Here is a 17,715-nt window from a genome sequence, read left to right as displayed (position 1 = left end):
TTAAGCACAGCAGGATTGGCCCGAGGTTTGAGACCAACCTTGGTGAATCACCACGACATGGCGAGAAAGAGAAAAAGCTTTAACAAAGGGGACTTCAACTACAAAGAGAGCATTAATAAGGGAGGAAGAGGATATGTCTGAGACGACAACGGTGTTAATCTATACCCCCTGTGGACGGAAGGCCTCTGAAGACACCAAGACTGAGGCCAACAGACCTAGGCCTGACACTACACAAACCCCTAGCAAAATGGCAAAGTACAGTGTGCAGAGGCCCACAGGAGGTCATGCCACCACCACCCAAAGTATCACAGGGCCTATCGGAGCCAGGGGATATCTCCTCACCGGAGTTACCAGAGCTAGAGATACCGCCTGACTGGGTGGTGTTGGACGAGGCCCTCAGCTCTCCCTGCTCACCTCAGTCCCCATACTCGCCGCTCACAAAAACAGAATTGATCATACTGGAGCCAATGGCTGAGGTTCCTGACGATCCTGTCATGCCAAACATGATGGGATGGTGCACCTCCGAGGAGGCTCCTGAAACAGTCTTCAGCTTCGATTTAACCCATGACATAGAGATACAGAGGTATGACCCGATGCCGATCATTACCCTAGACACAGAGGATTTACAGTTAGATTCCCCACCAAATATGGCCTATGGCTCTGAGGTGTCCTTCCTTGATTTTCTCTATGAAATGACCCTGGTTAATGTGTGAAACTGATTAATGATAAGTTGATTCAAATATGTGTAACTGATTAATGATAAGTTGATTCAAATATATGTAATTGGTTAAGGATAAATGAGTTCAAATATGTGCAAAGGCAAAACTGAATAAGAGAAATTATAAGGGTAGTGTATGACTCCGGGTCAACATATCTGGGTGGACCTTGTGGTGATAACGGTTTAACTGATACTGAAGTAGGCAACCAAATGCACTAATGTTTGACTGTATAATTCTTACTCAGAAATGATTACTGAAGTAGGCCACCATACTAGTGTTGATTGTGTAATTCTTACTCAGAGATGATTACTGAAGTAGGCTAATCATGTGTGCTAATGTTGATTGTATACCATATGTACTAAATGTTAACTTTGAGAAATGCCTAGATTAGTATGGCACACGAAGGGTTGATAGTGTAGGATCTGCGGGATGAAGTGGGTCAGGTTGCAGAAGTCCACAACAAAAAGTGTCCTTGAGTCCATGTTTAAGTATGAGTGTGATAAGTATGTCTAGTAGACATAACAACAGGTGCCCTTATGCCCATGATTAAGCATGGGTGCGAACTCAGGGTGATGTACTAGTTGCTAGATCGAATTCTATGCCTGACTGAGTGAACTAGATCGAATTCTATGCCTGACTGAGTGAATAAAACACACACTATGTGTAACAAATATTTAGGGACAAACACAAAGCACCTGCACTCTGGTGTTAGACGAACAGGAAGCCCCATAAGAGAGGGTGGGGATAAAGAGAAGCCCCATTGAAGGTATTATTGAGAATATAAAAAGAGCTCCCCGGAGCAGTACAATGGTCATTCCCCGCTGCGGAGCGTAACACCTGAAGGACCGGAGCAGGACTGAGTGTGTTGAAGACTACCCCGGAGTGGAAACTGGAGCTTCCATACTCTAGCACCCGAGCAGATTCTCCGTGACCGGAGCTCACACTCTGATTGAATTCTAACTGACGGTCTCGCCACTCAAGCACAACGGAGGACCTTGGCGGACCTTTCTTTGTACAACAACGGCCATGGCGGAAAGAGGAACCGGCTTCGCTCGGTACAAGTGAAACTGGGACTTCTCTAAATTTCACAGGCAGAGTAGGGACAGACTGATTTTATTGGTTTTATTCTTTTCTAATTTTTATCGTTTTTGAATACTAGCATTTTACCATTTAATCACTCTGCCTGTAACGCTGCAATGCTTTAAGCCATCATTAAAGAATTTAACCTGCATTTAAAGGAACAGTTTTCTCAATTTTAATTCTTAATTTTTATTTTTTTATTTTTAGTCATTCCATCCATCATAAGCCTTTTTACCTCCTCCTGGTGACATAAAATATTATAGACTACTGTGCATATTACATCTTGGGATCTGAAGGGTTATATCTGGCCCCTTATTACCTCCTTTGGGTAAGTTATCCTTACCGATAAACATTTTATCCGCAACCACACCATCGGGCACTCTTATAAGATTGGAGCAGTCGTTAACCATAGAGATTACCCACTTCGGTGTACGGTTTTATTGGGGTGACTTTTCAGTGCATCTGAGGTGGGTAGAGGAAGATTTGGGAGGAACTATGGGACGTAGACTGTTAACAGCGGAGTGAGTCTAATCGACACCAACCTACATAGGACCAGTCAGCAGCTGAGGTGGGTAAGACCCTGCAGGCTGAGGATCCACACCTGTTACAAGAGGGTTGGTCGGGGGCTTCTGTACAGAGCCTGAATTCCCGGGAGACAGTACCCAGAGGATAAGAACAGCGAAACAGGAAGTCTTAATGGAGCTAGCTGGAGCTAGTTCGAGCTCGGAGAACATAGTTCCGTCCAGCTAGGACCCAGCCAGACCCGACTTCCTCCCTATATTAACTTTTCCTCTCTCCATAGCCACAGTACCGGCCCAGGGCACAAGGGGTAGCCATCTCTAATTGACTAATAAACTAATATTTCCATATTTCATTCTTAATGCTCTGTGTAATTTATACAGATTCAAACAATAGAGATTTGGCTCTACCACCACTACTGGTAGTAGTGATAGCACAAGGTTGTGTGAAAGAGCTGCTAATGTCATCAGCCTTCTTTACAAAGTAGCTGATCTGCAGAGAGGGAAGAGGGAGGAGGAGGGGATGGTGGGTTGAAGAGTGAGGAGAATGTGGCAAACAGTTTCCTTGGGTCAGAGACGATTGCATTTTAGAATGATAGAATGAAGCTTTGGCAGCAGTCACAGAGGAGGAGAACTTCAGGAGGAGAGAGTGATAATATGCTAGGTTAGGTTACAGAACAAAAAAATACATTTATACAAATTGAGTACAGTTAGTTTAGGTTTGAGGTAGTCATTAGTACATACATCAAAATATCCACTGGCTAAGAGTTACTAGGCAGGTGCCATTGAAAGATCCCTAGGGAGGTGGTCAAGAAAGGGTTGGCAAACCTTATAGAACAAATTAACATTATCCTTTAAAGTGGCACTCAGACCAATCCATAGGAAATACTTTAAAGGTCTCCCTATACCATTGTGTGACTGAGGGAGGCTCTTCCTTAATCCACTGGAACAGAACACACCTTATTGCTAGAAGCAAAAGCTTTTCAATTAAAGTCTACTGTCCAGGTGACAAGGAGAACTGCTCTGCAGGTAAGCTTAATAGAAACAGATCTGGTTCTGCTTTTGTCGTGGAATTTAAGTAATGGTATTGTAAAATGAAAATACCGTTAACCAGAGCTGTTGATTCCTCCAAAAGACTTTATTCACAGAGAACAAAGCCGGGTCAGGTTTGCAAAGTTGAACACCTTTCACTTCCGTTACCTGTCCTTTTATAAACATCACACAGGTCAACGCCCTTCATTCAAATTCCTGTCTACTTACACCAATGATATTTAAGAACTACATTTTGTCATCCAGGGGCTACTCCCACCTGACGGGAGAGATCAATTGACCTAGGCTGTTTACAACTGTGTTTATTACTCATCTATCCTGTTTCTGCAGCTTTGATCTATTGTATTCCATTGTGTTCATACCCTCTAGTCAACCCCCACTTATCTGATCTCACCCCTTCTGAGATGTTCCAGGACCATCTGGTGTCCTTGTGACCTTTTCCCCTAGGTGTGGGATTACAACCCTTATATTGTCTTTAAATTTACCATACTTTCACCTCCAGGTGAAAAACGGAGCTAAGCTCCTTGGCTATGTTTTTCCAGTACCTGGATATGAGAGTACATTTCCAGAAGAGATGATAATACAGTTAGGTCCAAATATATTTGGACTCTGACATGAATTTTTGTTATTTTAGCTGTTTACCAAAACATATTCAAGTTACAGTTATATATGAATATGGGCTTAAAGTGCAGACTCTCAGCTTTAATTTGAGGGTATTCACATCCAAATTGGAGGAAGGGTTCAGGAATTACAGCTCTTTAATATGTAGCCCCCTCTTTTTCAAGGGACCAAACGTAATTGGACAATTGACTCAAAAGCAGTTTCATGGACAGGTGTGGGCTATTCCTTTGTTATTTTCTTTATCAATTAAGCAGGTAAAAGGTCTGAGTTGATTCCAAGTGTGGCATTTGCATTTGGAAGCTGTTGCTGTGAACGCACAACATAGTGGTCAAAGGAGCTCTCGATGCAAGTGAAACAGGCCATCATTACGCTGCAAAAACAAAGAAAATCCATCAGAGAGATAGCGGTAACATTAGGAGTGGCCAAATCAACAGTTTGATACAGAGAAAAAGAATGCACAACACAAAAAAGCCTGAATGTCCACGGAAGACAACAGTGGTGGATGATCGAAGGATCCTTCACATGGTAAAGAAAAACCCCTTCACAACATCAAGCCAAGTGAAGAACACTCTCCAGGAGGTAGGCATATCATTATCCAAGTCTACCATAAAGAGAAGACTTCACAAGAGCAAATATAGAGGGTTCACCACAAGGTGCAAACCATTCATAAGCCTCAAGAATAGAAAGGCCAGATTAGACTTTGCCAAAAAACATCTAAAAAAGCCAGCCCAGTTCTGGAACAGCGTTCTTTGGACAGATGAAACTAAGATCAACCTGTACCAGCATGATGGGAAGAAAAAAGGCTTGGAGCGGCTCATGGTCTGAAGCTCACTCATGATGTAAACTAAGTACAATCAAGTTGTCAGGCAATAAATGTAATGATCAAGACCAGACAATGTAACCCGTAAAATAATATGCTTAACGCCATATGAATAATGCCAAAAGAATGACAGTAAGGAAGTATCATGAGTATGGATTCAAATAAAATAAAAAACAAAATAAAAAGATACCCACTGGATACCACTGCAAGAGCACAGCTTGACAGCACATATCGCTTTCCCACACCCACAACATTAAGCTGTTCATTTTCGGAACAAAGAATACACTGGTCTGCGAAACTCAACTCAAAATGTTCTTGTTGATAAGTTGCTGGTAGACATCGTTGAACTTGCGCCATTTCTCTCGAACCGCAGAGGAAAGGTCCTGGTGGATGAAGGCCCTCTTATTCCATGTTAGGCTTCGCTTTCATCACCGCCATGATCCTCGGTTTGTCCCCAGAGTTGTGGAACTTGATAATCACCAGGTGAGGGCCTTGCCTTGTGGGCCCAGGCTCCGGTGGGCTCGGTCGACCTTGATATGTCCCTTGCTGGTCTCCAGACCAAGCGCAGTGGGCAGCCAGAATTCGAAAGACTGTACAGATTGCCTTCCTTCCAAGCCCTCTTTCAAGTTGAGAATGCGAATATTGTCCTTTCTGCTGCGGTTCGCCATGTTGTCAACCAGGTCAGTCGTTTCTTTTAGTTTTTTCTCAGCAGCAGCGAGACGTGTCTCAATGTTTGACACACAGTTCTAAACAGTTGACACTTGTTTCTCAGCCTGAGTAATGCGTTTGGACTGGCTCTCCAAATTAGTGAACACTATCTCAAGAGTCCCAGAGATTTTTGAGAGCTTTTCTTCCATCACAGCGCTGATATTCTGAGTCACCTTGCGGACCAGGACTGACATGTCCGTGTTTGACGTGTTTGTGCTGTCTTTCTGTGGAGATTCCATGGACGTGGAGTTCGGGCTAGGGGTGTTAGCATTAGCTGGTGCATATGTTGTTTTCCCTTGCTGAGTTTTTGTTTGTTTAGGTGGCATTACTTGTGGGAACGGGAGCCCTGCGAAAACTCGTCCTTCAGTCAGCCGTCATCACGTGACCCGCACGTTGATTTTGATATAAAACAAAAGTATTAGCAGATTAATGCATTTGGATGCAGAACTCCATGGACACATGAACTAACCAGAGATGTAGAACCATTTTGGGAAAATCTATCCTTTTAGCTTTTAGAATAAAATATAGAGCTTCCTGGGGCTCGTGTGCTATGCATGGAGGTGTGTGTCTGGCATATGGACTCGACACCGGTCTTGCAGTCATTAAACCCGTGGTGTGTAGCTATCTGTGGGACATCTGACTGAGGGCAAGGAGGTATGTATGTATAGCAATCTCTAACCAAACTAGCTTATACAAACACAAAATCATGAGGTAGTGTAACAAGATTCGTGACACAGAGGCGGAGTCGAGGTTCTGTGGTCTGGGAAATCCCGTTTATTTTATAAAATGTTCGTAATACTTTCGTATTTTCAAGTTCGTAAACCAAAACACTCGGCGACTTTCCAGTCGCCCTCCTTCTTCCTCGAACGCAGAGGCACACACATCTTAAACCATCTAGTCAACGAGGCTTCATTTGCAACAGGTGTGCAACGGAGCCTCGCCGACGTCACCCTGGCCACGGTCCTGTAGCTCCCTCTACAGGCCGAACGCTGCATGTCCCCCCACAGGTAGATTTGCTTGTCCTGTGACAGGAAGTGATCATATTGGTTCCTGAAGTCTCCCTGAAGAGAGAGTCACACAGGAGACCAGTTAGCGTGTGTCCGGACGTCATACAGTATTTGTCTGCACCCCAATTAGAAGCTCTGGTGCAGTTATGCTTGAGTGAGAAACTCTGTTGTAGACTGGTTCCATTATGTTACCATTACAATTACTGGAACTCTTCAACAAGTGAAGAAAACACAACACAATTGTCAAAATGAAACACTAAATCTACTGTGGTGGAATTTCAAGTGAAAAAATATTTTGATATAAAATGCCAGAGACTAGAGCTGATGGTTTATCCAGAGACTTTTATTCACAAGTAATAAAAGTCGTTCACATTTGCAAAGGCGACCATGTTGTTCTTTCAGTCAACCGCTTTATAGTTTCAAATAGGTTACCTCCCTCCTATGCAAATCATTCATACTTCCCAGCTGCATCCACCAATAACATTCAATTCCTACATCTCGTCACGGCCTGGTTTCCCCTCCTATTTGTGAAGACAGTTACTTCATATTGGTGATGAGCTCATTAGGTTTATCACTGTCATTCTAGGGCCTGGCACGGTTGACCTTATCTTCACCTACCAGTGCAGTGTTTATTAGGGTTTTCCTCTCTCCCTTATCCTGTTTTTCTCACGGAAAAAGTGTATATTGTTTCCATCTTCTGCTCTCAGCTTGTTTGTCCTGTCCATTTGGATTGTTCACAACTGGTTACATTTCTACCTGCTTCCCTTTTCTGTTGACCATATCCTGCTTTCCCATGCCCTGGTCATCTGTTTTCTCTAACCTTTGCTCCCTCCTGTAACCTTAAAAACATCTCCACTACTCTCCCCTCACAAATCAATCACTGGCCATCCTGGTCTTAATTCTCTCTCTACCTTTCCTTTGTGGAATTAGGAATCTTTATTTTCTATAGAAATTTACCATACTACTACAGGATTATGGATCATAGACATGGTTACGTCAACATTTATGAACACGCTGGAACACCATGAGTGTGCTCCTGTCATTGATTAAGTCTGTAATACTAGCTCATTAACCTGGTGTACTGAAAGATACTGTAAATGTCAGAATGTTAATCACCGTGAATATATTGTAAGTACTCATCATAATCAAAGCTGTGGGGGATGGGGTGGGTCAGGTTGTTGTCCATTGGTTTTGTTGTGACATATACTGTGTTATACATTATATTGTACCGTTTGTTGTAATATATCATTCATGAACTGTACATGAACTATACATCTTCACCACATACACAATCTGAAATCACTGGGGATAAGAGGATTAGGTGCTGTCAGTCTATATTGAACCATAAACAATAACATCTCATCGACAAACATTTTGTATGGTCTTATTAAAATACAGCCATTATTCCTTTATAGCAATGACTTTGTTCAATCTGTCATGAAGCATGATCAGAAATACACTCACTGGAAACATATACCTGATTTATTTATATAACGATGTACAGTATACAAAACACATGTCACACCCCTACCTCACACCCATCAACATATACATAATCAATATTTATTGAGAGATAAAGCTGGATGTGACCATCTGAAAACAAACTATAAACTGCATGCTTACAGCACTGGAAGATCTGATTAGTAGAAAATGGTGATGTTAATTATGTGTGACCAGATTTCATTAAACTCATTTATCACTGCAAATCATAACCTGAATTAAACTAAATGAATCATCATAAATGACATAGAATGTCTGCAGAGTAACTATTACAGCAATCCACTAGTTGTATTGTCTACAGCAAAACTAGTTAAGTAATAGCATTAAGGACACAAGTGCTTAAAACAATGTAAAAACAATAATTCAAGCCATTCAAATGTGAAGTCTAATACTCATAATGCAACCTGTGTCTTGAACTGAACCAAGCCCTGAATAGCATATAGATCTAGAAGCAGTAAAGGACATTAATTTTCACATTCACAGATCCGCCTCTAAACTAGTACACAAGCAGAAGTTTGACAGGAACATGCAGAGTGGTGGTGGTGAATCTGGGTCAAAGACATCCACACTGATGAGACTGGAAGCAGGAGGAGGAGTGTTAGAGTTCTCACATCAGATTCTGCTATACCCTAGATCTGGCTCTACTGCTAGGGTGTGATACATAGAAAGTTGCTACGGTGTGCCACAGCCAGCTAGCCATCCAGGTCAGGGAGGGGAAGGGATGGGGAACAGGGAGGGGCTTCACTGCTCTGGCACAGATGTGTCTTCTCTCTCTACTCCCTCTGATCCTCCAGGCTCTAAAAACAGACCAGGGTACAGGAGGTTACAGCAGCGCATATGGAACGATACACAATTGTAGGCGGAGCATTGGTTAATACACGATCACTTATACAATCATATACATACATATACACTCACCGGCTACTTTATTAGGTACACCTTGCTAGTACCGGGTTGCCTTCAGAACTGCCTTAATTCTTTGTGGCATAGATTCAACAAGGTGCTGGAAACATTCCTCAGAGATTTTGGTCCATATTGACATGATAGCATCACGCAGTTGCTGCAGATTTGTCGGCTGGACATCCATGATGCGAATCTCCCGTTCCACCACATCCCAAAGGTGCTCTATTGGATTAAGATCTGGTGACTGTGGAGGCCATTGGGGTACAGTGAACTCATTGTCATGTTCAAGAAACCAGTTTGAGATGATGTGAGCCTTGTGACATGGCGCGTTATCCTGCTGGAAGTAGCCATCAGAAGATGGGTACACTGTGGTCATAAAGGGATGGACATGGTCAGCAACAATACTCAGGTAGGCTGTGGCGTTTAAATGATGCTCAATTGGTACTAAGGGGCCCAAAGTGTGCCAAGGAAATATTCCCCACACCATTACACCACCACCACTCGCCTGAACCGTTGATACAAGGCAGGATAGATCCATGCTTTCATGTTGTTTAATTCTGACCCTACCATCTGAATGTCGCAGCAGAAATCAAGACTCATCAGATCAGGCAACGTTTTTCCAATCTTCTATTGTCCAATTTTGGTGAGCCTGTGCGTATTGTAGCCTTTCCTGTTCTGAGCTGACAGGAGTGGCACCCGGTGTGGTCTTCTGTTGCTGTAGCCCATCTGCTTCAAGGTTCGACGTGTTGTGCGTTCAGAGATGGTCTTCTGCATACCTTGGTTGTAACAAGTGGTTATTTGAGTTACTGTTGCCTATTTCTATTATCTCGAGCCAGTCTGGCCATTCTCCTCTGACCTGTGGCATCAAGAAGGCATTTTTGCCCAGAGAACTGCCGCTCACTGGATATTTTCTCTTTTTCGGACCATTCTCTGTAAACCCTAGAGATGGTTGTGCATGAAAATCCCAGTAGATCAGCAGTTTATATATATGTTTGATAAACATAATGTATGGTTCAATTTACTAACCCTGGTGAAAAGGAGGGAAAGGAGTCTGTTCCAGCGGGAGGGGTTGTGGGCCTGGCTGTCCCGCGATTGTACGACAGGTACATTAATTCTACTGGTCTCTGAGGGGTAATGCACCTGGAGTTAAAAATATCCCCCTACATACCGATGCTAGGCAACCAAGAACTGGGTTGGTGAGACTCAGGGAAGCAGATCCTTTGTGGTTGTCTTCATAGATGAGGTGCTAATCAGCTCCTATTGTGGAAATCTAAATGAGGTTAAAGCTACTTTAACGAACATATTCTGATTGCTGGAAGCATTCTCCAGGCTTCCACCGCCCACCACCATCCGTTTGTTTCCAATGGCATGTACTGTATGAGCTGTGATAAACATTCCTCCTTCTTCTGCATCTCCTCAACAATCTTTCAACATAAGTAATGTTGTATTCATTAATAATCACAAATAGAGGTATTGATTGTAAGTTTCAATCAGGTACTGCTGCACTTGTGGAGTAATTAAAGAGACGGTTGGTGCATGTCACATTACTTACAATACCTTCGGAAATTATTCAGACCCCTTCACTTTTTCCACATTTTGTTGTGTTATAGACTCAATTTAAAATGGATTAAATTAAAATAATTTGCCATCAATCCACACACAATACCCCAGAATGACAAAGCAAAAACATGTTTTTTGAAATTTCAGTAAATTTATTAAAATTGAAATCCAGAAATAATCTATATGAAATACATGTGCATAAGTATTCAGACCTCTGTGTGTCAAGGATCGTGTTACATTGGCGCCCAACCTGACACACAGAGGCGGACGCAGTGTTGTGATGAGGGAATGGTCGTTTATTGAGCTGTTTGTCGACTTTCCAGTCTTTGGCTTTCCAGCCCTTCCTCTTCGAAAGCAGAGGCACACACATCTTAAACCATTTCGTTAACGAGGCTTCATTCGCAACAGGTGCGCAACAAAGCCTCGCTTCCGTAACCCTGGCCACGGTCCTGTAGCTCCCTCTACAGGCCGAACGCTGCATGTCCCCCCACAGTCATCAACAAATCACTCAATAAGTTGAATTGAGTCCATCTTAATGCAAGAATAATAAGTTCATGTACTTTTGGAATAAATTTTTATAGGGTCTCTGATTTGCATAGGAATCACTTACACACTTATTAAATTATTTTAATTTAATCCATTTTAAATTGAGTCTATAACACAACAAAATGTGGAAAAAGTGAAGGGGTCTGAATACTTTCCGAAGGCACTGTACACTGCAATCACCCATTAGGGAGCTCTGATAGGTGTGGTTAACAGGGTTTTTCTTGGCTCAAAAAAAGACTTTGGGCATGGGGGTGGAGGCGCGGCTGCTAGGCATGCCCCCCGGGACGAGTTTTGTAGGAGACAGCCGTTAAATGGTCAATTCTGAATTCTGAATGCGGGACCTGAATCAAGGACAATTTGATTGACATGAAGTTGGCTGGTATACACTCAAAACACAATGATAAAGTGGTCCTCCTGGAAGCTGGTTTTACATCCCTGCTATAGAATTACTAATAACCTGAATTATAATCTATCCCAGCCTTACTGTATACAAAAAAATATGTTAAAAAGTAGTCAGCTGGCCTACGCTTCCCAGCTAGTTGGTGAAAGAAAAATAAATTAACATTTTCCATTTGACTATCTACACTCACCGGCCACTTTATTAGGTACACCTGTTCAACTGCTCATTAACGCAAATATCTAATCAGCCAATCACATGGCAGCAACTCAATGCATTTAGGCATGTAGACATGGTCAAGACGACCTGCTGAAGTTCAAACCGAGCATCAGAATGGGGAAGGAAGGTGATTTAAGTGACTTTGAACGTGGCATGGTTGTTGGTGCCAGACGGGCTGGTCTGAGTATTTCAGAAACTGCTCATCTACTGGGATTTTCACGCACAACCATCTCTAGGGTTTACAGAGAATGGTCAGAAAAAGAGAAAATATCCAGTTCTCTGGGCGAAAATGCCTTGTTGATGCCAGAGGTCAGAGGAGAATGGCCAGACTGGTTCAAGATGATAGAAAGGCAACAGTAACTCAAATAACCACTCGTTACAACCAAGGTATGCAGAAGACCATCTCTGAACGCACAACACGTCGGACCTTGAAGCAGATGGGCTACAGCAGCAGAAGACCACACCGGGTACCACTCCTGTCAGCTAAGAACAGGAAACTGAGGCTACAATTTGCACGGGCTCACCAAAATTGGACAATAGAAGATTGGAAAAAGGAATGAGGAATGTTTCCAGCACCTTGTTGAATCTATGCCACAAAGAATTAAGGCAGTTCTGAAGCCAAAAGGGGGTCCAACCCGATACTACCAAGGTGTACCTAATAAAGTGGCCGGTGAGTGTATGTTGATTCATCAGAATATCAATGCATCCATTCATATTCTAACCCTCATGCTCACCCTAGCCGGATAGCATCCTCCTCTATACTATCCTCCAGCCTATGGACAGATAGAGTCAGAAGCTTTGTCATGTATGTCAATAAAAATGACCCCGCCATGTCACAATCTGTAATAAAATCCTTCTTTCACTGACTCTGATGGTTCATCGAGTGGTTGTCCCCTTTGACGGGCATCAAGCTTGCCAAACTTATCTTGCAGATAGTAATTTAATAGCAAGTAAAAGGAGTTAGCAAGCTAACTTTGACCAAATCCAGAGTTCAGAGTGAGTGAAAGAACAACTTTATTACAAAACTGTGGCTTGGCGGGGTCATCTTTATTTCGATTCGTGACAAAGTCTTCAACTCTATCTGTCCATTGGACTGTATAGAGGAAGATGCTATCCAGCTCACTCACCCCTGTCCCTCATTTAGCTAAGACTCAACTGCTGTTCCCCTGCTACCTCTCTCTGGCTCTGTCCCTCCTCCAGAGCCCTGTGTTTTCCTGCTGCTGAGCCCTAACTTGCTGCTGACTACAGTGATTTAATGGTGCCACATTCAAAATCACATTAATTGCATTTAACATTTACAAATAACAAAAATACATAAAACTGATTATTGTTTAGTTTGGTGGTTGGGTGTGCTTTGAAGGCTACTCTTCACCTTGTTTCATTGAGTCTGTCTCTTTTGCTAAATGATTAATCTATTAAAAAATGAATATAGACACTAACGTTATATGCTCACCTCCAACTGTGTCAACCTAACTTTTCAATTTGTAGTGTTCAAATGATCTACTGCAACTCTCAAGGTATCCCCTCAACACTCACCACCTCAATACCCACCACAGTTGAGTCTTACCGTTTGCTAGAGCGTTTGTCAAGGTTTCTTCTTCTGTTCTTTCTAATACTACGGAGCAGATCCAACTACGCACTCTACCACCAATCGGCCCCTGCTGGTTGTATAACTATATAGCATTGCATGAAAATGCATCTTTAAGGGAGTAAATAGGGAGCATTTTTTTCAAATGTTCCTTATGTGGGTCGAAAAAACATTAAGGTGGGCCGCCCAAAAATTGTCTATGCTGAAAAAAACCTGGTTAATAATGCAAAGACATCTAATTGGTTTCAAGCTTTTAAATGGAAACTCCAATCCTGTTGCTGCATTATACATACAAGACAACACAGCACATCTATCGAGAGGACCACAATGTAAATAAGTCCTGGCCTTTATTGTGTAATATCCTTGATGATTTTATTCTTGTATATGTATTTTTTTTGCATTGTGTCCTTGGTTTTTAAAATTGTCAAATAGTTGATTTAGTTTAATTTATCCGTCTATCTATCTATCGATTTATCAGGGGGCAGTGGGACTGACCTGTGTCCCCCTGGCTGCCGTTGAGTGCCTCCCCGCTGCTGCTCACCTCCTCCCCCACCTCCTCCTCACCCGCCTCCTCCTCCGGCTTGTCGCGAGGCTTCATCTTCTTCCTGGTCATGTGACCTCTGAAGCCGGCCTGGATCTTGGCTGCAGCCTTGTTGGCCTCGGGGTCGTCCAGAGGGATATCCATGATGTCCTCCTCCTCCTGAGGCACACTGCTCTCCTCCTGCAGGCAGGACACAAGTCACACATCACCAGACAGAGGACTTCAGGCTGGGAGGGATAAACTCATCCTCTACTCGACTGCATCCCAAAGATCTACTCCCAGCCCTTCATTCCCACAGTATGAATACTATCAATCTTAACCCTAACCCTACTAAATGGAATAAAACGCTTGACAGTAGGCTTGGGCCGGTATCAGAATTCTCAATCCGGTATACCTTCCTGCCAAAACACCTGCTAGACTGGTAATGCCTACTAGGGTTGGCCGGTATACATTTTTTCATACCTTTATACTGTCCTCAAATTTTACCGTGCTCCATATATTTAATCTACATTGAAAAACAGAATTATTTATGTGGTGACTGCTATACCGTATGACATTTACCCTAAATAATCATTTAAACTTGACATCTCGATCACAGCTTGACAAACTAAACTAAACAGTTATGAGACTATGCTCTGGGAGTCCTAATTCCGCTTGCTTTTTTTGAGTTCTTTCTTTCGGGGCCAGCTGTGAGAGAAGATGGCGGGAATGGCACCTCAGACTCCGAGGGCCCGCTCTATCCGTTGCCTCTGGTCCTGCACTGTGTTTGTCTGTCATGGCCTCCACTTCCATCTAGCCTGCAGTACCCTTCCTCCCCTGCTCTCTCTGTCTCTCTCTCTCTGATTACAGGAGTGCGGGAGTCAGGTTACCAGCTGTTTGTCATCATCTCATCATTAGCCCTGCCATAAAGACCCAGTCCAGACTTCACCACTCGATCGTAGCTTCAGTTTAATTGTTAAGTCACACTTCCAGCCTTTGCACTATACTGTCCCGTCAGTATCTCCTTGTGAATGAATTCCTGTTTACTTGTGCCCTTCGCCCTCCCGGCCTCTTGTCCTGGCACCCCCTCTGCTCGGTTTCCTCGCCCAGGCCCCGTCACCTCTGTACTGCACAACTCTGCTCAGCCCCTCTCTGCCTTGGCCCCCTCATCCTCTCCCTAGCTCTACCTTGCTTTGACAATAAATACACCCATCATTTGGGTTTTACCATCATCTGCCTATTTCTCTGTGTTCTGCATTTGGGTTCAATAGCCTGACCATTACATTGTCAGCAAAACAGTTGAGCCATGGCCAATTCAGGGTCCTGATGGCGGCTGCAATGTTAGCAGCATTGTCAGTCCTTACGGCTGAGAGTTTAAAAAAAAAAAAATAATAATTCTACCAAGTGTAATCTTCGTGCCACCTCTGGTATTTTACTGCATATTGACAAGCTAAATCTAGTGGCCTATTCAGTTACCAAAAGTAATCAAGGTAGTGTGCTTGGCAGTTAATGTTGAATTACGTTTTGAAAAGCTTTTTTTGCCAACATACAGTAAGATAGCCTTTACATTGCTAGCGTTCACTATCTGGCTACACACATAAAGCCAGCTCTGCAGTTGTTGCACAACGCACACATGCACACGGAAATGACGGAAATGATAGGGCCCTCTACTGTGCTCGATCCACCCAGGAGTTACCACACCTCTTTAGCCTGCAGTGTCCCAGGTCCTAGCTAATCTGGTGCAGGATACATGGCTGTGTCAATGCTTGTAAACCATTCCCTTGTCACCTACTGTAGCACTATGCAGAGACAGGAGCCTGTGTCTCCACTCCTGGACTCAAAGTTATCAACCACTGACTAAGAGTTACAGTTGTCACACGGTCCCTCAACAACAAGAACAGAAAAGAGCTTGACTTCTCCCACACACCTCTCGTATCAAGGGGACAGCATCATTGTATACCAATCACTGTAGGAGTACAGCCTACACAGCTTGTGGGTAAAGGTGGGGGGGTGGGAGGAAGCATCCTTTCTCTGTTGTCACAAATGGTTACAGAAGCAGTGACATTGTCAAGTACTATGCAAACATATCAGCCGTAGCCATGTGTTGCTCAGCTACTGTTTAAACAATGTGAGGCAGCCCAGTGTAGTGTAAGCAAGGGCGTAAATATAGACAGAGCAGGCAGTGCGGTTGCACTGGGGCCCGTGGTGTTGGGGGGGAGGGCCGTAGAGAGAGTGGAGAATGGGCCCGTGCGAGTGATTTAGATTGACACCTCGGAAATACGCCTGTGTTCAAAGAAGAACTGATGTTAAATCAGAAACGGTGCCATTTGCTATTTATGCCCTTGAAAAGGCAAACCCATCTCCATCATGGTTTTCATTTTTTTTTGTAAAATAGTCAGTAGCACAAATTACTTTTGTGTTTCCCCATTCATGTCAATGGGAAAAAAAGGGATGAAATAATGATCATTTTACAACACATTTCCATATTCTTGGATGCAGGCCTAACCAGTCAGAGACAGAGTCAGAACCAGGCAGTTCAGTTGCAGTCAGCACCCCAAGTGGCCCGACCCAAGTAGGAACGCCTACTGGAGATGACAGAGACCAGGACCAGGTTGAGGTGACGCCAGTGTGTGTGTGTGTGCTTCATAACTAGTAACTAGCGTGCACTAGGGCCCGTCATAATAATAATATATGCCATTTAACTTTTATCCAAAGCGACTTACATTGCAGTGAGTGCCCGTCGTAACTACCTTACGCCACTGAGTGTAAGAGCATGCATCTGTCCCTAGTGGGGCCTGTCAGTGTAGGAGTGTGACCACCCACTTGTCTAGCCAGCATTCATTAGACCCTCTCTGACTGCTCAGTAGGCTTCCAAACCTCCTATCTCACAGCTGCAGAAACCAGGGGGTATTGGACTGAATGTAGCCTATTTTACCTGTGAGGTTTATCTATCCTTTCAAGGGATGGCATTTTGGCATGACACATATTGATCTACGGTACTCTTACTTTGTCAACTCAATAAACAAATATGGCTTGTATGAATAAAACATTCCTCGCCAATTTACAATTTACGGCATTTAGCAGACGCCTTCATCCAAAGCGACTTACAACAAATACATTTGTCGAAGTAAGTGAATCATCATCATAAGAAAAAGTATGTTGTGTGTGGTAGGTATCTATGGTAGGACCGGGGGCTATTGGCAGTCACAATGCTAGAAGAAGGAATAATTACTTATTTATTTATTTACAGTAGAGAAACTGGGGAGTAGAAACAGGGGATAGTGGGGATGAAACGGTCTTTAGGAGGGACAGTTAAGATGTAGCCTGAAGAGATGGGTCTTCAATCTACAGCAGATGGTAGGTAGTGAATGATCTTATAATCTCTGTTAGGCATTTAAAAACAGCCAAAATACAGCCTATAAATACATACAATAAATTTCAAATGACATTAAATACAAAGTAGTTACATTACATAGGATTTATATTTACTATATAGGACATTTGGCTGAAAATTGCTGTCTGAGAAAAACAGAAACTGGTGCAGCGACTGCACACTGGGCATTTCAGACAGGACGAGTTTTCAGGGATGGTAACGTCTACATCCCAGTGAAAAAGGTGATCAGAAAAAACAGAGAGAGACCAAATGTTTTACGATACAAGTTAATTGGCGACACCACCATTTCGATAACTTTAATTCGGTAGCCAATAAGATTTGTTCGCAAAATTGCATGTAAGTAAGATAACAAAACTAACAAGGAATTGTATCACAAATAATTGTGTATAGTTAGATATCCTTTCACCATCCAGACAGTAAATTTGAAACAGGTACTCACACTGTGACAGTCCATGATGAGCAGTCAAAGAGATGATGCCAGTCTTCAGATGAGCTGACCTAATATGCCTTCTACCTCGACTCAGAGATGACCGAGAAAGCAAAAGCCTGCCTCGCTCCTTCTAAC

The 17,715-nt window shown here is 43.1% G+C and overlaps 1 protein-coding gene across 1 annotated transcript; it reads right to left on the bottom strand.

The window, feature by feature from the left end:
• Positions 1-8,764: 8,764 nt before the first annotated feature.
• Positions 8,765-14,569, bottom strand: LOC310824017 (uncharacterized protein; the record flags this gene model as incomplete). The annotated part of the gene is made up of 3 exons (XM_083696920.1): positions 8,765-8,820; positions 13,732-13,957; positions 14,525-14,569. The coding sequence occupies 3 exons, from the start codon at positions 14,567-14,569 to the stop codon at positions 8,765-8,767; spliced, it is 327 nt and encodes a 108-aa protein (XP_083553046.1).
• Between the last annotated feature and the right edge of the window lie 3,146 nt (positions 14,570-17,715).

The sequence above is a fragment of the Argentina silus genome (genome assembly GCF_951799395.1).
Source record: "Argentina silus genome assembly, chromosome: Y".
Lineage (NCBI taxonomy): Eukaryota > Metazoa > Chordata > Actinopteri > Argentiniformes > Argentinidae > Argentina > Argentina silus.
Note: the sequence above shows the minus strand (reverse complement) of the source record. Positions and strands in the feature narration are given on the sequence as shown.